The sequence below is a fragment of the Aspergillus pseudodeflectus genome (assembly GCF_044049435.1).
Source record: "Aspergillus pseudodeflectus strain CBS 756.74 chromosome Unknown BJX68scaffold_14, whole genome shotgun sequence".
Classification (NCBI taxonomy): Eukaryota; Fungi; Ascomycota; class Eurotiomycetes; order Eurotiales; family Aspergillaceae; genus Aspergillus; species Aspergillus pseudodeflectus.
This window is the reverse complement of record NW_027263790.1, coordinates 11,893-34,447: the sequence shown is the minus strand read 5'-3', so window position 1 is coordinate 34,447 and position 22,555 is coordinate 11,893. Positions and strand designations below refer to the sequence as shown.

The following is a 22,555-nucleotide window of genomic DNA, read 5'->3' as shown; positions in this document are numbered from 1 at the left end:
GTTGAGCTGAGGAAATGAAGGGATAGGGTGTTCGTCCAAATGAGACGGCAAGGATATCGCACAAGTATGCCATGAAGCATCAAGCGATAGAATCAGCGATCGCGTAGTCGTAGCGCCCATTCAACCCACCCAATTAAAAGTCTATAACTCCCTCGAATACAGATTCACAATATCCTGTCCCTTCTTCGGCCCCCGCACTACATGCCGACTCGCCCAAGAAACCACCTCCCCACTCCCCTCCTCGACCCGAAACGCGTACGCCGTGCGATACATGTCATTGATACATAGATGGCTCCCGCGCGCCGCGATGACCTTTGTCGTCGCCGCACTGGGAACCTCGGGCGGCGTGGGCGGCGTTACGAGCTCCTCGCCGGACACAACATCCGTCCCTGACCCAGGCACGGAGGGCGAGAGCCCGAAATCGAATTGGTGGAACAGGTAGTCCGGCTCCTCTTCGGCGTCCTGCTTCTTATCGACCTTGACGAACCACACGCTTACGTTGCCGTCGCGGGTAAACCGCCATATGTATTTCTTCGTCCAGCTAAGTCCTGGGCCGAAGGATGCGGGAAGGGAGCCCTCCTCGCTGTAGAGGAGTTCTTGGTCGGTCTCCGCGTCGGGGCCCGCGCTCGTGCCGGGGTTTGGGTCGGCCGTGATGGTTGTGGATGTTGACGCGGTCGGAGAGGATCGGAGGGGTGTAAATGTGGCTGACCCGCGTAATTCGCCCACGATGTCATTCGGGTTCTCGCTTTTCAGTTTGCGGAGGAGGGTCCAGCGCGTCGGTGTTGAGGTTGCGCGGGAGAGGGAGGAGAAGAGGGTTGGGAGGAGGGTCCGGGGAAGCAGTGGCATTGTTGATCGGGATTCTGGTTGCGTAGAGTGTGTCGGTTGTTGTGCCATCGTGGTGGTGTTATGGGTTTAGGCGTTGTAGGGAGAAGAGAGAAAGTCGAAGCTGTAGGCAGGCCGGTCCGGTGAAGCAAAAATGGTGGAGTGACGCCGCGGAGCTGGCGGGGCGGCCCGCTTCGAGAACGATCAGGACTCAGGACCTGGTGGACTTGTCACAACTTTCTCCAGTACTCCATCCTCACGAACATCTAATTCAAGGGATTAGATTTACTATTATTGAACACCAGGTGCCTTTTGGTATGATTCCATCTCAGATGACTCCCTATCTCAGGACATCGTACCTGTACGTCGTCTCCCGAATATATACACATGCGCTACTCCTATCAAGGTGTTACCCCGTTCCATCGAGAGATTGTGCTCGAACCACAACTAACTGTATTATAAAAAAGCTACTGCATATCCGAGAGGAAACGACAAGATGATGAATTGACCGATACCTCGAAACAAGCCCACTGATCCAATCGCGTCTTTCATCCCCACCACCAGAAAACAACATCGGGCCAGCGATCAGTTGCGGCAACGGCTCAAAGCTCGCCAAGAATGGCAAGTCCTCGGACTCAAAATCATCCGCAAAACCGTACCTCTTTATCTCTCCGAGCAGTCGCCTATGAATCCCGAAGCCCTCCAAGGCACAGCTGACACGACCAATCACCGCCTGACTGGGAAGGAAATCCTTGGTATTGGAAGCCAGATTCTTGTACTGCTTCAAACCATCCAGTGACCCTTGTGGCCAGCTCCAGGTTTCTCCACCCCTCGGTGCGGGCCCGGATCTTGTAAGGGTTATGGGTGCGCTCTTTGTGACTTTGCGGTCGGAGTAGTGGTGGAGGTGCCATAAAGTGCGGTAGACTTCAGCCTCCTCAACCCAAGCAGGATGATCTTGACTTGGATTGTATCTGGCGCGTCTGGCTACAGAGAACTGGAGTTAGTCTTTCAGGATGACCAGGCAGTTTGGTCCGAGGCGCTCGATTCGCACCGCTACGTCAATCATTTTCAATGCGATCGCATCGCTTATTCGAGGGCGACGGCAAACTGCGTCACCAGAAATGAGCTCAAAATACTCATCGAAATACTCATCGAGATTTCGACACTTGATTGACGAATCGTGGATGCTCGCTATTCCATAGATGAGCTTTCTGATCTCTAGTGTGATCTAGTGTGATCTTGGGACCGGATATCAGCTCTCGGAAGAGGAAGCACGAGTTAGAGCGGACGACGCTGTCGATGCGGGGGAAGAATGAGCCGAGATCATCTTGACGAACTATGTCGTCAAAATAGTGCAGAATCTGGATTATAATCTCTGTCGGAAGACGTTCGAAAGGTTCCCGATGCATCCAGGCGAGAGTGGGGGGTCATTACCAAGCTAGGGAAGTGGGCCAAGCCCTAATTCGAGCCAACTCGGTTTCTCCAACAAGGACTGCGATCAATTGATGCAATTTTGGCTAGGTATTCTCGATGACAAGGATTGCAAACTGAACTGAAGAATTCTGCCACATAGGCGCCGAGAAATGTCACACCGAATCTACGAACTACCAAACAGCGCCTTCTGAACATCATAAGCATACTCAAGCCTTCCATGCCAATAAACAACCGAATCCGCCTTCGTGAGCGTCCACGCCTCCTCAAGAGCCCTAACAACCTCCTCCGGCAACGGCCCCTTCTCAAAGTCCTCCAGATTGCTCTCCAGCTGAGATAAACTACTGATCCCAATCACAACCCCGTCATTCCCGTCAGCACCCATGCGGAGCTGCGAATGATGCCGAATCCACCTGAAGGCACACTCTGCCATTGTTAATCGATGCTTAGCCGCCGCGGATTCGATGATCCCCAGGGCTCGGAAAGTGGAGTCCTTGAAGTATCGGTCTCGATAGGTATGCCCTGTCGGGCTCTGAGCGCTATATCGGCCTTCTGCGGGTATTTCTGGGGATTTATACTTGTTCGCTAGAACCCCGGCAGCAATTGGGTTGTAGATGACTATATCGAGCCCGTAGCGACGGCAGGCGGGGATCAGTTCCGTTTCGATAGATCGAGCTATGTCCATCAGCCGCATACCGGTATATCGAACGAGGAGGATAGACATACTGATCGCGTTATACATCGCCTGATAAACCGTCGGCCTTACCCACCCCCTCGCAGCACACAACGTAACAATCTCCGCAACCTCATACGCCGTATAGTTACTCAATCCCAGTCTCTTGAACTTCCCCTCCCTGTACAACCGATCCACTTCCTCCAACGTGGTCGCAAACGGGACAGCGCGATCCGGAGCATGCAGGTAGAACGTATCGACCTGATTCGTTCCGAGTTCACGCAGGGACTCCTCAAGCTTCTCCCGAAGAATAGCGGGCTGATGGAACCCCGGCTCAAGCGGGTACCACTTCGTCGCAACGGTCAGGCCGCGCTCTTTCCAGCCTGCTTGTGCTGTGAAGGATTCCTGGTTCCCGGCCATGTAGACTCGCGCTGTGTCGATTTCGGTGTAGCCGTGGTCTTGGAATGCATCGAGGATTTGCGCAAAGGTGGCCAGTGAGGTTATTCGGGCGCCGGTGGTGGGGTCCGGGCCAAAGGTCATTAGACCGAGGATTGCGCGTGATTTTGGTGGTGACATTTGGAGATTTGGTTATGGTTGTGGGTTCTTTGGGGATAACAGCTGTTGTCGTTGTAGATATAGGTGAAACTAAAACTCGGCCTAACCAAAGGCATCACGGAGCTAACTCTATGATCTGTTTTGGCTAGTTTGGGCTTCAGGATGATGCATAGAGTCTTACAGATTTATAAGCTCTCCGCCTCTGAGTGCTGCCGGAGCTGTGCCTTATGATGCTTTTGAGGCAAAGTCAGAAAATAGGAATAAATGCTGAAGATGATGGTCCTTATCTGAGCTACCCGGTAACTTTAGTCATGGATGGTTTACCACCGAATTGGCCCAGAGTCAGGTAGCGTGTGGAATAGGCTTAATATCAATACACGAGAGCTCAGTACAATCACTGAGCAAACTACCAAACCTTCTATAGGGAAACCATTGACCAGACTACGTTGAGGAAGCTTCTAGGAGTCACGTCGCCCATAGTTGCCTGCAGTAGGGACGAGAGATAGGGATTCATACTGAGGCTGCACTCATGTAGCTGCGAGCCAGTGTACTCTTGATAGCAACCCGGCCTACACTACTCAGTAGTCACAACAACAGCGCTTGTTAGCCGTTTATTCGAAGTAGATCAGTAATTGTGAACTAGACGTGGGGCTATTAAAATCCGACAATGAAGTCTATCATGGTGCCCTTTTGAAAGTAAAGGCTAATGCAGTAGCATTTTGGTAGGACGGTGGTCGAATGACAGGGGTCAGATACGCTGTATACCATTGATATCGAGGCAGTCATATGTTGCAAATATATTGCAGAGTAAAAGTAAGCTCACTAGGAATACTACACAGAACCCTGGACGCATGATTGCGAGCTTTTCCCCTTGTGCCACGAGACTCGTGCTTCCTGTCTAGCCAATTGCTCGCTGCGCTTGTATGGCCGCTCGGGAATTTTGTCAGGTGTGGGATATGCCCCGTCGGCTTCCTGGCATCGGGAGTGGGTGCTTCGAGTTGAACAGCAATGATCCGCTCGCTAGGTTGGGATGAAAAGGCTCTCGCAATTCCGTCCAATGCCCATCGCGCAGCTGCGAGTGTTGCTGACGCTGGGCTTGACCAACCGGTCGAACTTGGATTATGGTAGGCCCAAGCGAGGAGGCTTGAGTCTGTTGTCCTGCATGAATAAATGGTATAGGATTTCAGCGTTTCAAGCGACGTGTTGGCGGAAGGTCTAGATTGTCTCTAAGCACGAATTCCTGCAAAGTACACCGTATGGTCCGGCCCGGTCCATTTGTTCAATGGAGACCACCAGTCATGCTGTGATTGTGGCCAAGCAATAGCAGACCTGGCAGGCTGGCTGGAATTAGACCTGCTGCCCACGAGGACAAATAACAACCTGATCTTGTGAGAAGAGCCGAGGCCATACTTTACAGAGTAGTCCGTGCATCTTATCCAAGCCCAAGTTCCTGCTGGTTGCGTTCATATAATCGCCCTGCACTGCGCAAGAGAAGATGCTGGGACTTCAAGGGTGTCAGAAATTAGCCTCGAACCGAACAAGCTTAGCCAAGGTTAAAAGCAGCCTAATGCACAAATCACCAGGTCAGAGGATATTTTAGCCCTACAAGCTTGAGTGGTATTGAGCTAATTACCATTGGGCTTTAGACTCTAGTGGGTCGGTCCTCTATATCTCCGGCTCTTGCAAAGTTGCCCAGGTGGTATAAACCTACTGCATTGGCACTCTAGCATATCATGATTCTATCTGCGATAATATTACTTTTGTTTTGAGTGTGTTTCTCCGTTTGGTTCGCTTTCAACTGCAAGTTACCTGCCATTGAGGTCTGGCTCCCACACCATGGAAAACGTCGAACCATCAGCAGCGCCATATCGCAATGGCGGGGAACGCAAGGATGTTGAAGACACATGGCTCCGTGAGATCTCGAGCGACTCCGACCAACCGAGAGACAATGAGACCCAAGCCGGCGTGAGAGAAATCGAGGCCATTGCCACGGTCTGGTCCAAAACCACCCGCATCGCCACCTACGTTCTCATCTGGATCGTCTACTTTGCAATGCTAATGCAGCAAAACGCTTCGGGGTCTCTAACCCCCTATGTCACCTCGGCCTTTTTGTTGCACTCCCTTACGCCCACCGTGACTATTCTCAGTAGCGTCATTGGAGGAGTCTGCAACCTGACCATCGCCAAGATACTCGACATCTTTGGCCGACCCCACGGTTATGCCTTTGCCCTGGTGATCACCACAATCGGCCTCATCATGATGGCGGCAGCTGAGAGCGTGGAAATGTACGCCGCTGCCCAGGTGTTCTGGACTGTCGGAAACAACTCGCTTCTTTACACCGTGGGCATTTTTGTCGCTGATACTACCTCCCTACACAACCGTGCCCTGATGACGGCACTGGCATCGTCTCCAACAATTGCAACAATTTGGTTGGGAGGTCCCATCGCAGAGGGCTTTCTAGGTGGCCCCGGGTGGAAGTGGTGTTATGGATTTTTATGCATCGCCATTCCATTCCTGTGTCTCCCATTATTTGGCCTGTTGGTCTGGAACTCTTCGAAAGCAAAGAAACAAGGCGTCCTTGTCATCGAGAAGAACTCGAGGACCCTCATGCAATCATTTATCTACTATGCCCGCGAATTTGATGCTATTGGTCTTTTACTAATTACAGCGGGCCTCGCTCTGTTTCTTTTACCATTCAATCTTTACGCGTTCCAGGCGGATGGATGGCGGTCACCATTGATCATATGCCTGCTAGTCTTTGGAGTGGTCCTGATAATCCTGTTTGCTCTATGGGAGAGGTTCCTCGCCCCCGTCACCTTCATGTCATTTTCACTACTGCTTGATCGCAACATGGTCGGTGCATGCCTCCTCGGCGCTGTCCTCTTCGTCAGCTACTACTGCTGGTTCGCCATGTTCACCTCCCACCTCCAGGCCGTTAACGACCTCAGCGTCACCAACGCCAGCTACGTGGCCAACGCATACAGTGTCGGCAGTAGCATTGCCGCCATTGCCACTGGAGTGGTCATTCGTTATACCGGTCGCTACAAGTTCATCACACTTTACGCCGGTATCCCAATCTACGTCCTATGCATGGGCCTGATGATCCACTTCCGAAATCCAGACTACAACGTCGGTTACATGGTCATGTGCCTAGTTTTCCTCTCCATCTCCGGCGGAATCCTCATGGGAACGCCACAAATTGCCGCCATGTCTTCCGCAAGCCACCAGGACATCGCCGCTGTTGTGGCCGTCCTCTCCATGTTCTCCAGTGTCGGCGGTGCAATCGGTGCCACGGTTTCCGGTGCCATCTGGCAGGACATCTTCCCCAAGAAGCTTCTTGAATATCTTCCGCTCGAGGAGCAGGCCAATTTCCTGATGATTTATGGAAGCATCGATGTCCAGATCAGCTACCCAATTGGCAGCCGTACGCGTATTGCAATTCAGCGAGCGTACGCCGACGCTCAAGAAATGATGCTGACGGCTGGCACGGCTGTCTGGGTGCTTGGGTTTATTGGCGTCGCGATCTGGAGGAATACCGACGTTCGAACGTTGAAACAGGTCAGCGGTAATGTTATTTAACCCGACGTCATTCTCCGTGTTGTGACCTTTGTGGTGGGCTTTGGAGAGGACAAGTTATCATGCCAATGCTCACGGCTCCCTGGCTTGGAAGCCTCCAACGCCCAGAGTAATGCATCCTTGAGTGATCATCGAGCCACAAGCGCCCGCCCGACTCCAGATAGAAGTAATGAATAAAGCAGTGCCACCAACTTAAGGCGAGAGAACTGATGTCCAGTCACTATGCCCTTGTGCAGCAAGATAGGCCTAGATGAAGACACGGGGGCTGACTTGGCTGATTTGAATCCAGTTGAAACTATCCAAATGCCAAGACTGTCCGCCAATTTCGTGGTATACACGCCAACAACGCCCATGAATGTAGATTATGCCCTCAAATCTGCTCAACGTCTCTTCTTGAACGCTTCGCTAGATTGGATTCTATTCGCGGGTTTGGATCGCGGGGATATGAGAACGGCCAAGCTTTGGATCCTTGGAACCCCTCGCATTGGGATGTAACAGTGCGGAGGTCTCGGATAGAATGTGAGATCATGCAAGGACAAACTGGTCTGGTGTTTTTGGGAAATATAAAAGCCATTGGTGGCATCTTCTGTTCTTTGGAGTTTACCACAGCAACGCGGTTCTTGATTTTGACAGTATATCAGTTCATTACGCAAAATGGTATCCCTTACCTCCGGACCCATTGCGGCCTTGTCGCTCCTCTTCTTCCTCTTGTCTCTTGCACAGCCCTCTCTTGCCTCTTGGGCTCTGACAGCGCGACACGACGACGACGGCCACGACCACGACCACGACCACGACCATAGCCACAGCGGAGACCACGACCACAGCAGCGGCGGCCACAACAGCACAGACGACCAAGGCACTGGCCATGGCCACAACAGCACAGACCACGACCACAGCAGTAGCGGCCACAACAGCACAGACAACCAAGGCGGTGGCCACGGGCACAGCATGTCCCACGGCGCCTTCAACTTTACGCCCTCCGGAATCCCCTGGCCCACATGTCCGCGCGAGTGCTGCAACCAGTTCTTCGTGTTCTTCCCGGAACCCGTCAACCACCCGCTCTGCGTGAGCGAGGAGTTTTACCACAATGTCACGCAATGCGTCGCGGAGACTTGCACGCCGTATGAGCAGGGCGCGTATGCGGTTGTTGCGGAGATTGAGTGTCCGGCGGATGACAGCTATGCTGGTGAAGAGGTAAGGGCGTTGTTGAAGGGTTTTGAGGGCGACCCGCAGGTTTGCGAGGGGGTGGAGAATCGGACGATTGTTTGTGAGAATGAGACGGGGACTGTGACGGGAGAGGAGGCTGCGGAGCCGACGGCGACGGGCATGGCGGCGCGGGTGGGGTTAGAGCGAGTTGGGACGCTCGTTTTGGGGGTGGCTTTTCTAGGTGCTTTCGGGCTGTTTCTGTAGAGTATACGAGATGATCTGTATGTTTCATAGAGGGAAAAGTCAGTGTAGCCTACCTGTGTTGGCTGGTGATTAGGAACCAGTGTTGAAGCCGCGTGGCTAACAAAGGTAGCTGTTGGTTCAATTCTTCCATGCTTATGTGTGTGTAGGAAGCTATTTATGTTGAGTAAGTAAGAGAAGAGAAAAAGGAGTGTGGGAGGCCCCGAAAGATAGAAGGTGAATGATTAAAAAGGAGTTGAGCACCTCAGCGCAGATGGGAAGTGTGTTACTACCATAGATAGTACCCTGTAGCATCGACCCACTGATGAGCAACGCCAGATCGAGGTATGCTTTTTCATAATATCATATGTACAGCGCAACACCTTGGGATTATATGTCCAGGGAATGGTTTGGCAGGAACAGATTTGCACCATTAGAAGCCCATCATGCCATTATAAGCTGGAGTGTTCATTGTGTCTTCAAAGGGATTCTTAGTAGCGCAAATGTGCTCAGCCCCATGGATATATGCCTTGTTAAGTATATGAGCAAGGACTATGATTTACAACACATACCAGAATCAAATTTTAACTTGGATTGGGGATCTCCCAAGCACACCGATCATCATTATAAGATAATGCTAAAATGCTGCCTCGAAGCCCCCCAAAAAAGATTGCCTTCTTTCTCTCAACCCATTATCTTCAACACACGTCTTCAGCAACAGTCTGATACGCACAAGGAAGCAACGGCACCCCCCGTCCCGCATGGCCTATCCGCACATTATCAATTATGACAGAGGTTCCGCACCCAGTGTGCATTTTTCTACTCCTAGTTACCAGATGCCCGTCAAACCAACACGGCAGATCTCCGTCGTCGGGAGTTATCACGTCGATGTGACAGATAGATTGGCTTGGTTGGCGCAACGGGCCTGAAGACGCCGTGAACCCGAGTCGATTGTCAGAAGGGGACCGAACGAGTCCTAGGTCCGCGGCTTTGAGCTTGCCTGGAAAGCAATTCGAGCCTGAAATGCCATATCTGCGAAACTTAGGTGCCCCGGATTGCAGCAATGGACCAAATAAGAGGATGGGTGGCCCTGTACCATTCGATTCCTCGCAAATGGTAGTATGGAGATGCAGATGGAGACGCTTACCATTTGGAAGCTTCAGCTAACTATCTATATAAATAGGGTGATTACTTGCTTTTGTATAGCCCTCATTAGTTGCGGTCTGTTTCGAACTCTCTCATGGCCGCTCCTTACCCTGTCCACTTATAAGTGCAAACACACCCACCACCCTTTCACTCACCATTGCCAGCAAAAGGAAGCCATCTTTCGGCTTTTATGCTGCTCTATTGACCCCTTCTGATGCGTTGCGGATCCGGAATTCCCTAAAGCCCAAATACCGCATTGATATTCCACAAATGCGGACGTAAACCAGCACTTTGTCCACCGAAAATAATCCCATAGAAGCATAATCAATCCGCTAGAAGCCGCAAAGTGCCAAGATAACCTTATTTGACTCAGTTTCGGCATTGACATCTCCAACGTAAGCAAGACACCCACTCCCAAACTGCGTAGCAGCAACACCAGCCTCCAGCGCCTCCGACCAGCTTGAGCTGCCGAGATACACCCTCTCATCGGCCCGAAAATGCGCGACATGTACCGCCTTCATGTTAAGCCACCCGGGAAACGAAGCCGCCACAGCGGTAGGAGGCAGGGCACACTCCTGATTAAAGTTAAAGGACGTACGACAATAGTCCCCACGCTTCCAGGGGATACGAAAAGCGGCAAAGAACCCATCGAATGCGTCACCGCTAGTGAAAGATTTAAAATGCAGGCGAGCCCCCAGTTCTGGACGTATATTTTGAGTTTGCCCAGGACTTTTTTGTTGGCTCGTGCCGTTAGGCCTTCGTCTGTGACTATGACGGCTTTTAGATTTTCCTCGTTTAAGGGCTTGGATTGCGTCCGAGGCGGTCTTTGCGCTTTTGGGGGTCGCGGATTGCGAGAGTTGCTCAAAGAGCGAGGCGTACATCTCTTCGAGGAAGCCGTGGTTGGAGATGGAGAGGAGGAGGATCGTGGGGAGACTTGCTGAAGCCATTGTGTTGCAGGCATTAACCGTGTAAGTCTTTTTGGTTAGAACTCAACAGAGGAAAGAAAACGAATACGGAGTTAGAAGAGACGATAATTGACGAGAGATTTGTGACGCAGTGAATATGTCAAGGGGGTAAAGGGGGCTTGGGAGGGAAAAGTAGAGCTACCGTGTGGGCGTGAGGGACCACCAAGAACCACAGGTTCGGTTCCAGACTTCTCATAAAGTCGCGTTAGGGTGTAACTATTCGCACTTCAGACCCGATCGACATCTCACAGAACTGCCAGGCTACTATAAGAGAAGAGAAATTAGATAGACCTGTCGCTATGACAAGTAATATAATATCGACCACTATCGGTTATCACTCTTGAACCATGATACTCTGCTAATAACAGCTTATGGGAGCTACTCTATAGTAAATGATATACAGCGTTTTCACTTCAGAACCCTCTTCCTGTGTAGCCCATACCAAATTGAAAAATCCAAATCATGCAGCCTGCCGACTTCATCTCCACGGGGAGGATTTTCCTCAGGACCTTCGTAGCCCCATAAAGCCCAGCATTATAAGCTCCGACCCGAATTCCCAATTGAGATCCCCGATATAGACAAAATACCCGTTCCCGACATGGGTTCCAGCAACTGCGGCCTCGGTGTCGTCCGCGGGGAACTCGAGTCTAGCTTGTTCATGGGGGACATATATCCTCTCGTTGGGGCTCACATTTTTGAGAGTCATCGCCGTCATTCCGAAATGATCAGGCATCCCGGAGATCTCAGCGCCCGCCGGTATTGAACAATCCTCGTTAAGCTTCCATAAGGAATACTTATGACCAAACCCCGCCTCCCAAGGCAGATCAAAGGCACCGAAGAACGGTTTGGGATCTCCGGAATAATCGAAGGAGACATTATTTGCAAACCAGTAACCGGCGACAATGGCGAGACCTCCATCCTTGACGTATTTGGCTACTTGTTTGAGGACTTCGCGATTTTCTTCCTTGGCTATTCCCTCGTCGGTGATTATGACGGCTCTGGGGTGGCTTGTCCTTAGGGTTTCGAGGACAACATGTGCTTCATGTATCTGGTTGAGTATAAAATGTTTGGGTATATCGGAGAGGGTCAAGCTATAGTTTTGGAGACCGCGGGTGGAGAAGGAGAGAAAGAGGACCTCTGGACGAACTGCGATTTCCATTTCTTTTGGAAGTTCGTAACAACGGATAAGTGGTTTCTTGTAATGAATAGTAGTAGATAGATGCAGAGATGCGAAGAGAATGGAGATCGATAAATGCAACCGGCGTCGCCGTGTTTTCTGGGGAGGCCAAGGGGAACAAGCTGGAAATGGAAGGGACGGGGATGCAGCAGGACCTTACCTACCTAGATAGGTAGTCACGATCACTATCAGACAGCGGCCTTCAACGGCTGAGTTAAATAACGTTCAAAGGAGAAACATTCTTGTCTTCAGATAAGCCTTCTATAGAATCAAATGGAGCCCTAAGCCTCAATATCAGCAACCAATATACAACCTGAAGACCAAGCTCACCGACCAAGCCATCGCATCGACACCTTTGGATGGCTTCACACTCGTGATTGGCCTTCAAGGGAACCTTGGACAACCTGGGATGCTCGAACAACACTATTTCCACACTTACAGTGAGAGCGATGGATCCGCCCCATATATCTGTGATTTTGAAGTGAGATGCACACGGTGTTCCTAGGCTTGTATCATCTCTGATTAGAGAATCGATATGGCGTTTGTTGCTCGATACATCGACCCTCCTAGTCTGCCCCTGCCCCTACAAAGAGTGCGACTCCAGAGCCGCTATAGTGTTTATCTCTCTGCTTGCCTTTGTAGGTAAGACGAGGCGTACCTTTTGCAAGAGCTATAAATAGGTACCTATCTTGATCCCCAATCCGCCTTGGTCGAGGTCATGGCTACGTTTGATCGAGTCTGGCTCCATAGTTTGACATACCTTCATAGCCCCTGCGAAGGCACCGGAACAGGATCGTGGCCTGCGATATCCAGTCCCGCAGGGATATCCTCATTCAGGGACGAAAAATCGTCTGGGAGCAACTTTCTTGTCACCGAACTCAGATGGCGTTCACATAGCCTAGGCTTCCTTTCGTACGTTCTCAACGGCTACGCTTTGATCTTTGTCGGATGTGCAATGAGATGAAACGATTCTGAATAGCAGGCTCGATGATCCTACAGAAGCTGTAATTGAGCAAGTGAGCATTCAAGTCAAATATGCCTTGGAATTTACCCATATTGGAGGGAATAGCGGGCTTAGTCAGGGTACCTCCAAGGCTTGGCTGGATATCAACTGACTATCCATGACCTGCGATGGCCCAAGACCCTTGCTCAGATGACCTCTAGTTACTAGCTCTAGCGAGGCAAGACCAGCAGCTTGGGAAGGGTCACGGCGTCAAACACGAGCACAGCTCCGGTTTTCATAAATCGCTGGGGTTTTCATGCGCGGGTGACCGTGTCTGTATGCGGGATCATCACTTGAATCGAGTCGCATCGAAAAGTATGTTCTGATTACCAGCTCAGATCCTATGCGGAGGATTTGCAAAAATCGGAGCCAAGCTCTTGATAAGACACGAGTGCAGGAGCTGGGATAGTGAGACTAGCACGTAGAGGCCGACTGGGGTAGAAATCAGGGTCCAGAGATGTATCATCGGAGTTGGAGGGTGATGCAAGACTGGCTTGGATGACGAGCAGCGGGCGAGTCAAGAATATGGTATCAGCACGACCCCGCACCAACACCCTCCATCAATCTTCCACACGACCGCCACAAAAAAATATGCCGTCTCAGCAGGTCTATATCGACCATCTCCTCCTGCAATTCAGCCAAGAGCAGTTTGAGGCGCTCCCCCAATGGATTTCAGGCAATTTTACCGTGATTGACGGTGGCGTCCATACAGGTTAGTCAACGCTTATTATCTTTACCTCATCTTGACAAACGCTGACACATTCTTAGGCGGACTAAGTCGCAACAAGCTGATAATTTTCCGCGACGGGACTTACCTCGAGCTCTACAACTGGATCATAAAGCCTGAAGACTGGAGGGAGCGACTACCCGGAGACTTCGCACTGACAACGCTCGACCCAATAACAGCCGAGGCCAGCCAGGAACGCATCGCAAACGCACTTGCAAGTATCCCCGGAGATGGCGGGGTTGGAGTGACGTACTCTCCACCACGGGAGGGCGGTCGCAAAAACGCCGAGGGGTTCGATGTGCGCTGGAAGATTGTGAAGCCAGGGTATACCAAGGCGGACGCGACGCCAGGGGACGAATTCTATCCGCGAGGGCGCACAGATGCGCCGTTTTTCTGCCATGATATCACCCCGCGTACCCGTCGAGTCACGTACGACATGACTTCTGTGACGCAGCATCCGTCAGGAGCGACGGGGATTGAGCTCATAGAAGTTCTGGTTCCGAAAGGGGCATTGAGTCGGTATACCGATGTATACGCGTCCATTGTCGGGGCTACCCCAGAAGAGAGCGATGGAGCGGTTGAGTTTCGACTCAGCGCGCCGGGAGTCCATGGTTTTTCAGGATCTATTCGCGTGCGAGACGCACAGACGGTAGAAGACGAACAGTTTCTGCGAGAGAAAGGGATCGGAATTAGTTCTCTCGAGCTTAGGTCGGAGACCGGGCAGCCGATTAGCTTTTCTATAGCCGAGTTCCTTCAGTAGTTTTGAAAGCGACACCAATTGAATCATTATGGAGTTGTAACTGGGCCGAACCAGACATCAAGCTCGACTGGTAAGGACGTTAAGCCAAGCCGGCATCGACCGATTCGAGTCCCTGATTGAATCATTGAGATGATCGCTGGATCCTCCAGGGACGATCCGCGGATCCGATTTCCGGGAGAAGCGACGAAGATCAGGATAAGCACGAGCAACGACGTAATCGTACCAGCGAGCGACTTCAGCAAACCGACGTGATGGCCACGGTTGTACCACCGTCGCACCGTTGCATCGCGTGGTGTCTCTCGCTTTGCGGGCAGGATCTTGCTAGTGGAAATAGTGCGATGCGGCAGACAGATCAGACTGACATGGCCAACAGGGACGCATCCGGAGGAACAGCGAGGAACAGCGCAAGCGGGGAGCTGGAGTTGGTTGGACTGGCCCAGTGGTAAGGTTGGGCCCTGGGCTGGAACACTCCATTCGCCGTTTGGGGCAAAAGGGAAACAGAAATCGAAGAACCTTGGAAGCGAGGGCAACGGGGAGGGGGAGAACACAAAGATTCTGGATTCTGGAACCTGAAAAGCTGGGCGGACGTCCAAGACCACAGCGGGCCCATATTCGCCTTGATATTAATAGCACCTGTAGGCCATCTCGCAGAAGGAGCTAATGAGCCAGCAAAGCCAAGGGTTGGTGCAATTTCTCGTGGTGAGTGACTCTGTGACGGCGTCCGCCGCAAGTTCAACCGGGCCGTGTCTTTTGCCCACGCTACGCTTGCTCGACTCTCAATCTTGCCAATTCCCCATCATCCGACTAACTTAGTCTTTCGTTAAATTAATTTCCCTTCTCGTCCTCCCCCCCCTTCTTTCTCTCGCTCCTCTTCCAGGGAATGGTGGGCAACTGACGGTGCGCGACTCTCACATTCCTCGACGGTCTCCACCGCCAGCCTCCGAGTCGCCCGCAGCCATGCCTTCAATTCCAGGGACTTCAGGGACTTCAGGGTCCTGGCCCTTCGCTTCACGATCGCTCCCGACCTTATTCTATCTCGCGCTCGCTTTCTCCTCCTCGACCCTCGCTCAAGATGTATCCCTCCTCCCTACCGCCGCTTCCGCCTCGTTTCCCGCCTGCGGATTGACCTGTACGAACCTCATCCAAGCCGACGCCGGCTGTACGCCCCCAACCGTGGCAGTCACCAACCAACAGACCTACGTGTCGTGTTTCTGCCAGTCAGCTTTGCTCGCGAATTTGCAAACATCCCCGTGGGGCACTTGTGATACCTGCACGACCCAATCCGATAGCGAGCTCTTACAGTCATGGTACTCCAACTTTTGTGCCAACGGGGGAAACACGGAGGACACGGACTCGACTTCCGAGACGGAGGATGAGACCGACACGGCCACCGGGAATACCAATAGCAACAGCAACAACAATAATAGTAACAACAACAACAGCGATAGTGACAGCAGCAATAACAACTCCAACAATGCCGACAACACAAATACGAGCGCCGCTGCAGACACCACGGCCACGTCCAGCCCGGCCACGGGGAGCCGCAACAATCCGCAACCACAATCCTGGTCAGTTGTGCCGAGAACCCCGTACCGAACAACGTAGCTAACAAACTTGTAGGTGGGACGGCCATTACCAATGGGTAATCATGGTTATCGTGCTCGTCATCGGTTTCTCCCTCATCGCCGCAGTCGGAATCTGGCTCAAGAAGCGTCACGACGCAAAACACCCAAATCTCTATCATGGTCACGAATCAGCGAGCGGGAGCAGAGTATTTTCGAACCGGAACTTTGACTCTCCCGTTCCCAGCTCCGGCGCCCTCGCGCCTGGCGTCGCTGCGCGTCCTCACGAATCCATGAACACAGTCTCTATCGCCAGCAGCTCACGGACGAATGTCATTCCTACCCGGCCCGGTCATACGCCGTCGCGACTACAGAAGGCGCCGCAAGGTGTAGACGATATTGAGATCCGGGAGGCACCGCGATGAACTTTGCTTCCGCGGTCACACCTCTCTGTTCTGCAAAGCAACTAGATCGACTGAGCATGACACACAGCCAGTCTCGTCGATCACTTCACTCGATTGGCCTGTGCAAATGGCTCGTTGATATGCATACACCGGCGTTCCGCGTTCGTGGCTTGCTCTTCTCTTCGTTATTGGATTATCAAGATCCACGTACAGAATTACTCATTTGCATCGGGTGCTGTGCCTGGATGTGTGTCTATACGATTTGTCTTTGGCTCTCTTCTTGTGCCTGCTTCATCTTGGTTGAATATACTGCCTTCTTTACTCTAACTTTTACTACGTTTTCAATCAATGATGGTATGATTTACAATGTTACTGGTTGTCAGTAGGGGGAATAATGCAAGATATAACAGACGGAACAGATCTTAAAAGTCTTCCAATAGTGTATTGTGCAGATGTGATATATATTCTACAAGTACAAAGCCTATAATCTCAAGTCCTGGGCAGCCTACCCCCAGTATAGTAGCTAAAAACCTCACGAAACTGAAATACTAACAATCTTAACATCCACCTCAGGCTTCTCCTTGACCGTCTTGACATTCTCAATCTTATGCACAACATCCAACCCCTGCACCGCCCTTCCAAAAACCGTATGCTTCCCATCCAACCACGGCGTCTTCTCCGTCGTGATAAAGAACTGACTCCCATTCGTGTTCGGCCCCGCATTCGCCATCGACAGCGTATACGGCTTATCGTGCTTCAGCGACGAGAACTCGTCCTCAAACTCCCCGCCCCAGATACTCTCGCCGCCCGTCCCGTCGCCCAGCGGATCACCGCCCTGGATCATGAATTTGCGGATGACGCGGTGGAAGATTGTGTTGTTGTAGTAGCCTGATCGGGCGTGTGTTGTGAAGTTCTCGACGGCTTTGGGGGCCGCGGACGGGTAAAGGCGGAGGTGGATGTCGCCGAGGGTGGTGTGGAGGATTGCGGAGGTGCCGAGCTCCGCTTGTTTTTGGGCTGCGGCGGATTCCCGCGAGGAGGACGGGTCCGTGGGTCGTTCATTTTGGACGTCGCGGGTGGATTTGGAAATGTCGGTTTCGTTGGTGAAGAGGTAGAAGCGGATCTTTGCGAAGCCCGTGGAGACGAGGATGGGGTCGCGCTCTTCGGCTTCTGCGAGGAGCGGATTCGCGGACGCGGCCATGGATACCGTCACGACGCCCTTTTTCTGCGGCGCGCCTTGGTACATGGCGAGGTTTAAGGGTCGGAAGGGCTCATCCTTGGCGTAAAGGCGGACGACGCGGTTTGTGTAGGTGTTGATACATTTGATGCCGTAGAGGGAGCCGTATAGGAGGAAGTGGCTGGATTCGTCGAAGAGGACGTTGATCTTCGGTTTGGTGACGGGGTTTTCGAGCTCACGCTCGACGGCCAGGCGGCGGCCGAATTCGACGGCGTCAAGTGTGTGCAGCGCTGTGCCTGCTTGTTGCATGTCGGTGATTGTGGAGAGGGATTCGTCGTACTTGCGGTAGAGCTTGCCAGTAGCGAAGTCGAAGACGCGGATTTGGCGGTCGGGGAAGGAGACAGTTGCGAATTGTTTGCCCGAGGGGGAGATTGTTATTGATGACGGGGTTGACTTGGACTTTTTGAATTCGAAGAGGTTTGTAGAGGATTTGAGCTCAAAGACATTGTCAGGTTTCTCGAATGAGCTGTCCGACGCTCTCCAGTATTCGATCATTCCTGACTCGTCGGCGGAGATGACGCAGTCGTAGGCATCGTTGAATGCGATGGCGGCCACAGGGTTGCGGTGGATGGATTTGAGGGTGTAGAGGGGGGTCGAATTCTCGCCTCGCCCGTCGAATATCTGGATCGTGCTGCTAGCTTCATCGGTCACGGCGAGGAGGGGAAGCGATGCGCCTCTGGGATGTACCCAGCAGACACACCGGGGGTCGAATTCAAGGGTTAGCATGGAGAGCAAGTCTACACTGTTAGCTTCCGACATTTCCCATAGGACGAAGATGTATGCATACCAAATGTAATGACATCGAAGATTTTGACCGTCTTATCCGACCCCGTCGTCGCAAAGCTCCGCCCATCGGCACTCACACTGACACTCCTGATCTCAGTCGCATGCGCGCGAAACTCCTTGACAAACTCCATCCCCACAGCCATCTTCTTCCAGAACTTGACGACCCCATCAATCGACGATGTAATCAAAAAGTCCGTATGCGGCGTCACAGTGACAAACGACAGCTGATCCTTGTGCATGAGCGATTTCGAATACCGCGGCGAGGCGGGGAGCGCATTCACGTAAACCTTCTCGAACGGCAGCTTTCTGCGTTTCTTCTTCGGCGCATCGGCGGAGGGGAGGGCAGGACCGAAGTCGTCGTCTGATGAGTCGCTTCCTGCTGCAAATGTTAGTTCTGTTCGGAGAGGGCTGGTGGGTGGTGTTGAATATACCGTTCTCCTCGTCGGCGTCGACAGCCGAGTGTCGGCGCTTGTTTTGCGCCAGTGCGGCTTGCTCTTCTTCGGCTGCCATCTTTATAAGGAAAGTGACGTGAAGCTTCTGGGAAAACCAGCAATTGAGGCAATACTTGAGGTGTTTCACTGAAGCTCAAGATGGCCGGGCAGCAAAACGTCCAGGGCGGTCTGGAGCTCGGGCCACATGTGGACTTTTCTGGAACAGTCCCCGTCAGCCAATCACAAGCGTCAGTGCACACTATTACTCCGTAGATTCCCCATAGACATCAATACTGCTGAACATATATTTTCGCTACACGTGCTTTCGTGAACCAAAATGTATTACATCCTAAGCATAGTTTCGATACCGAGTTCATCATGATCAAGTTTAAGAAAGCAAAAGATACCAGAACCATCTCAAAGCGGTCTTTGACGAAAACGCACGCGGGCAATGCAAATATGCTATGGTCCAAAACAGCCTCAAGTATACATTCATCGCCTGTCCACATCCCTGCTGTCGAACCTCTCGAGATCCTCCATACACCTCGTCTCAATCGACCTTGTCTTTTCGAAAGACCAAAACTCTTCACCGGCATCAATACCTTCTTTCTCACTCCCCAGATCCCACCTAGACTTTTTTCTTTTAGCACACACCAAAACCCCAACCACCACAGACCCAACCCACACAATCAAAGAGGCCAGCGAGACCCAAACACATCTCCTAATCTTTGTTACCGACAGCGCAGCATTTCCGATCTCAAGTTCAACTCGGCAATCCGGATATAATAAGCCTTCAAACCTAGCGACTTGCACAAGCCACAAGATCGCCACCACCGCGTCCCCCGTGTACCACCATTCGGTGTGCTTAACCGGGATGAGGAAGTAGAGGAGACAAACCATCCCCGAGAGCCAGGCAACGAGCCCGGTGTAAAGCCATCCTGCTGGGGCGTGCGTGCTCGATGTCTGGCGCGGGTCCGGGGCGTAGATGGCGATTATTATTACAGCGAGGAGGTACTGGAGGGTCCGGAGGACTGCGAGGGTCAAAGCGTACAGCCTGTAGTCGTGTGAGAGTTTGAGTGGGTGGATAGAAACTGGATCATCTGAATAGTGGGTGGTTTTGATGTCGATTGGCGTGTTTGGTCTCGTGGGTGGGGTGTATTGAGGGGGTGACTCGCTGTTATACTCTGGAGGAGGTGCTGGTGCCGGAGTCATGATGCAGTCTTGACTGAGTCGAATCAGTAGAGCAAGAGAACAGTATCGAGAGATCAATCGATCCGAGTTGCCCTGTATGATAAAACGAGTTGGAAGAAGTTGGGGCTGCCAAGGATGATAAGTTAGGGCAGGCTCGTCTAAAGTAGAAGTAATCTCGTACTCGTATCCGAAGGATTGACATGCACCGTCACTATTAATGTCCGTGGAGACTACTCCAACGAATGCCGAAATTTGGTTTTCTATCTCACTCCATATTCTTGTTCTATAGGGCCACTGTGCGGCCTTCAACGAGGGAGCTGTCCTTAGGAAGAGACACAAAATCCTGTGCCAAACCCAGAGCAGTACCGTCTGGGCCATGGCGACATTGAGAGTAACATGCCGGTATGCATCCGTCGGTCTCTTTTCCACCGACGGCCTGTGGTGCTTTTAGCCTGAATAGCCTCGCATGCGCTCTACATACATACTGATCTAACTTCCCCGGAAGCACTCGACTTCTTGGCCACGGGTATCGGACAGAATAGGCATCTCCAACCGCCGACCAGATCTACTAAAAGAGATGAAAAAGGTTGAAAGTCGCTTGAGACAGATCAACCATCATCCACTACATAGCAGAAGCCCTCTCTCTAACAGCCTTCCCTCATCACCGCCATGTCCTACCGAAACCCAATAATCCCCGGCTTCGCGCCGGACCCCTCGATCGTGCGAATAAGTGACATGTTCTACCTCGTGACCTCGTCATTCCATCTCTTCCCGGGCCTCCCAATCTACGCCTCCCGAGACCTCATTGCCTGGCGACACATCGGCAACGCCATTTACCGGCCAACGCAACTCAGTCTTGCGCAGTCGGGTACAAAGCTCAACCCGCTGAATGACGGCACAGACGAAACGGCTCCTGTTACTGGTGGGTTATACGCGCCGACGATCCGGCACTACAATGGGACGACCTATATCGTGTGTACGAATGTGGTGTATGATCCGGAGAAGGATAGCGGGGATTGGGTGTCAGGATTGACGTTCCAGAATTTCATCGTTTCGACGGGGGACATTGGGTTGGGGAAATGGAGTGATCCGGTTTTCTTTGATTACTACGGGATTGATCCTGATTTGTTTGTTGACGATGATGGGCGCGCGTATATCGCGGGTTCATATTGGAGGCCCTCGCCCTCATGTTGCATCAGTTGCTTTGAGATCGACCTCGATACGGGACGGAAGTTGACTGAGGCAAAGGCCCTCTGGGACGGTCATACGAAAGTCATACCCGAGGGTCCACACATCTACAAACGCAATGGGTCCTACTACCTTCTCGTCTCCGAGGGTGGCACGCACGAGGGCCACTGTCTCACAATCGCCCGGGCCCCGAGTATTTGGGGCCCTTACGAGCCCTGCAATCGGAACCCCATTCTCCAACCTACCGCGACTTTAGACCCGTCCGTATACTGCCACTATAACGGACATGGCGATCTAGTACAGGATACGCAAGGAAGCTGGTGGTTGGTTTGTCTCGCCGTGCGAAGGGATCGAGCCGGACGTATGGTGCTCGGTCGTGAGACCTTCCTAACCGCCGTTGAGTGGCCGGAGGGCCAGATATGGCCGCGGATCCAGCAGCCAATTCCGCGGACGTTGTGGGGGCGCGTCCCAAATGGGGAGCATGAAGAAGGTATATCGTTGTCGCCTCCTATCGAGGCTGTTCCGTCGCCTTTCGATCCGAAGATGGATCTCGTGTGGATTCGAGATCCGGATCTGGGAAGATGTTCAGTGTCGAGTGATGGAAGGGCGATATCGTTGTTGCCGTTGCCAACGGACCTTGCGCAGTGTACTGGAGAGTCAACGGCATTTGTTGGCCGCAGGCAGCGTCGACTGGATGGCTCTGCAACGGCCGATCTGGTCTTATCCTCTCTGTCTGGGTACATCGAAGATGTAAGAACGGGAATGGCATACTATAAAGACGAACATCGCTATGCAAGGATCACGTATGAGCCAGCTCACGGGACACTTGTCTTTGAAGTGAAGAACAGCGCAAAGTCTCCCACCATCTATAGGGAGAAGAGAGCGGAGGTTGATCTTCGGCGAGCAACCAAGATTCAGTTCCGGATACTCTATACTGGGCAGTTCATTCACTTTATGTACCAGGTGGAGCAGGCTGGAGAAAGGCATGGGTGGAATTCGTTTGGCTTGATCGACACGCTGGATATGTCCTCAAATGACTTTACGGGGCCTGTCATTGGCGTTTTTATGATAGGGGCTGGGGATAAGTGGTGCACGTTTCAAGATGTTGATATCTGAATTGTACTGTCCTTTCAATTGCATCCTCGTAGAGTGGTGCAAGGTGCAAGATAGGGCCAAAATCTTTGTGGGCTTCATCTTGGCCAAGAATAATCCAGGGCTCGTCACAATTTATAGCGAATCTTGGCTAAAAGAAACATGAAGCAGTCCCAAGAGAGATGTATCAAATGCCGACATTGCCCGATGGTGCGGACCACAAGGTGGGAACTGCGAGGAATGGGGAGTAAACTGGAGGATGGGGGGAAAAGACCCGGCTCCACAAAGGCTAAAGAAACCAGAACAAAACGAGGTCCCACCTGGCTCCTATAGCAGTCAGCACTATTATTCGTATAGGGCAGGTTTTTCGTATATCGTTTACCTTACCTAAAGAGAAACGCTAGGCCAAATTCCTGCTGGAACCGCATCCAATGGCATTGCACATC

The 22,555-nt window shown here is 52.1% G+C and overlaps 12 protein-coding genes across 12 annotated transcripts; 5 read left to right on the top strand and 7 right to left on the bottom strand.

Moving 5' to 3' along the window:
- Positions 1-30: 30 nt before the first annotated feature.
- BJX68DRAFT_47877 (uncharacterized protein) lies at positions 31-985 on the bottom strand. Its single transcript, XM_071049251.1, has one exon. It carries the CDS (start codon positions 892-894, stop codon positions 142-144), a length of 753 nt encoding a protein of 250 aa, XP_070900619.1. The 5' UTR covers positions 895-985; the 3' UTR covers positions 31-141.
- Positions 986-1,851: 866 nt separating this feature from the next.
- On the bottom strand, positions 1,852-2,325 carry BJX68DRAFT_47850 (uncharacterized protein). Its single transcript, XM_071049249.1, has one exon. It carries the CDS (start codon positions 2,229-2,231, stop codon positions 1,971-1,973), a length of 261 nt encoding a protein of 86 aa, XP_070900618.1. The 5' UTR covers positions 2,232-2,325; the 3' UTR covers positions 1,852-1,970.
- On the bottom strand, positions 2,326-3,706 carry BJX68DRAFT_47869 (aldo/keto reductase family protein). The gene is made up of 2 exons (XM_071049250.1): positions 2,980-3,706; positions 2,326-2,928 (listed from the first exon to the last, which is right to left on the bottom strand). Exons 1-2 carry the CDS (start codon positions 3,500-3,502, stop codon positions 2,420-2,422), a joined length of 1,032 nt encoding a protein of 343 aa, XP_070900617.1. The 5' UTR covers positions 3,503-3,706; the 3' UTR covers positions 2,326-2,419.
- Positions 3,707-5,215: 1,509 nt separating this feature from the next.
- Positions 5,216-7,060, top strand: BJX68DRAFT_274842 (major facilitator superfamily domain-containing protein; the record flags this gene model as incomplete). The annotated part of the gene is made up of 2 exons (XM_071047737.1): positions 5,216-6,997; positions 7,040-7,060. The coding sequence occupies exons 1-2, from the start codon at positions 5,318-5,320 to the stop codon at positions 7,058-7,060; spliced, it is 1,701 nt and encodes a 566-aa protein (XP_070900616.1). The 5' UTR covers positions 5,216-5,317.
- Positions 7,061-7,711: 651 nt separating this feature from the next.
- On the top strand, positions 7,712-8,467 carry BJX68DRAFT_265219 (uncharacterized protein; the record flags this gene model as incomplete). The annotated part of the gene is made up of 1 exon (XM_071045193.1): positions 7,712-8,467. The coding sequence occupies one exon, from the start codon at positions 7,712-7,714 to the stop codon at positions 8,465-8,467; it is 756 nt and encodes a 251-aa protein (XP_070900615.1).
- A 1,454-nt stretch (positions 8,468-9,921) lies between these two features.
- BJX68DRAFT_265218 (uncharacterized protein) lies at positions 9,922-10,536 on the bottom strand (the record flags this gene model as incomplete). The annotated part of the gene is made up of 1 exon (XM_071045192.1): positions 9,922-10,536. One exon carries the CDS (start codon positions 10,534-10,536, stop codon positions 9,922-9,924), a length of 615 nt encoding a protein of 204 aa, XP_070900614.1.
- A 422-nt stretch (positions 10,537-10,958) lies between these two features.
- On the bottom strand, positions 10,959-11,362 carry BJX68DRAFT_233653 (uncharacterized protein). Its single transcript, XM_071039649.1, has one exon. It carries the CDS (start codon positions 11,285-11,287, stop codon positions 11,057-11,059), a length of 231 nt encoding a protein of 76 aa, XP_070900613.1. The 5' UTR covers positions 11,288-11,362; the 3' UTR covers positions 10,959-11,056.
- A 1,963-nt stretch (positions 11,363-13,325) lies between these two features.
- BJX68DRAFT_265216 (uncharacterized protein) lies at positions 13,326-14,221 on the top strand (the record flags this gene model as incomplete). Its single annotated transcript, XM_071045191.1, has 2 exons — positions 13,326-13,446; positions 13,503-14,221. The coding sequence occupies 2 exons, from the start codon at positions 13,326-13,328 to the stop codon at positions 14,219-14,221; spliced, it is 840 nt and encodes a 279-aa protein (XP_070900612.1).
- Positions 14,222-15,005: 784 nt separating this feature from the next.
- Positions 15,006-16,627, top strand: BJX68DRAFT_47800 (uncharacterized protein). The gene is made up of 2 exons (XM_071049248.1): positions 15,006-15,789; positions 15,842-16,627. The coding sequence occupies exons 1-2, from the start codon at positions 15,179-15,181 to the stop codon at positions 16,206-16,208; spliced, it is 978 nt and encodes a 325-aa protein (XP_070900611.1). The 5' UTR covers positions 15,006-15,178; the 3' UTR covers positions 16,209-16,627.
- BJX68DRAFT_233648 (WD40 repeat domain-containing peptidylprolyl isomerase) lies at positions 16,623-18,773 on the bottom strand. The gene is made up of 3 exons (XM_071039648.1): positions 18,639-18,773; positions 18,209-18,583; positions 16,623-18,158 (listed from the first exon to the last, which is right to left on the bottom strand). Exons 1-3 carry the CDS (start codon positions 18,715-18,717, stop codon positions 16,720-16,722), a joined length of 1,893 nt encoding a protein of 630 aa, XP_070900610.1. The 5' UTR covers positions 18,718-18,773; the 3' UTR covers positions 16,623-16,719.
- A 357-nt stretch (positions 18,774-19,130) lies between these two features.
- BJX68DRAFT_265213 (uncharacterized protein) lies at positions 19,131-19,850 on the bottom strand (the record flags this gene model as incomplete). Its single annotated transcript, XM_071045190.1, has 2 exons — positions 19,131-19,266; positions 19,324-19,850. 2 exons carry the CDS (start codon positions 19,848-19,850, stop codon positions 19,131-19,133), a joined length of 663 nt encoding a protein of 220 aa, XP_070900609.1.
- A 648-nt stretch (positions 19,851-20,498) lies between these two features.
- BJX68DRAFT_274839 (glycoside hydrolase family 43 protein) lies at positions 20,499-22,514 on the top strand (the record flags this gene model as incomplete). Its single annotated transcript, XM_071047736.1, has 1 exon — positions 20,499-22,514. The coding sequence occupies one exon, from the start codon at positions 20,499-20,501 to the stop codon at positions 22,131-22,133; it is 1,635 nt and encodes a 544-aa protein (XP_070900608.1). The 3' UTR covers positions 22,134-22,514.
- Positions 22,515-22,555: the final 41 nt, after the last annotated feature.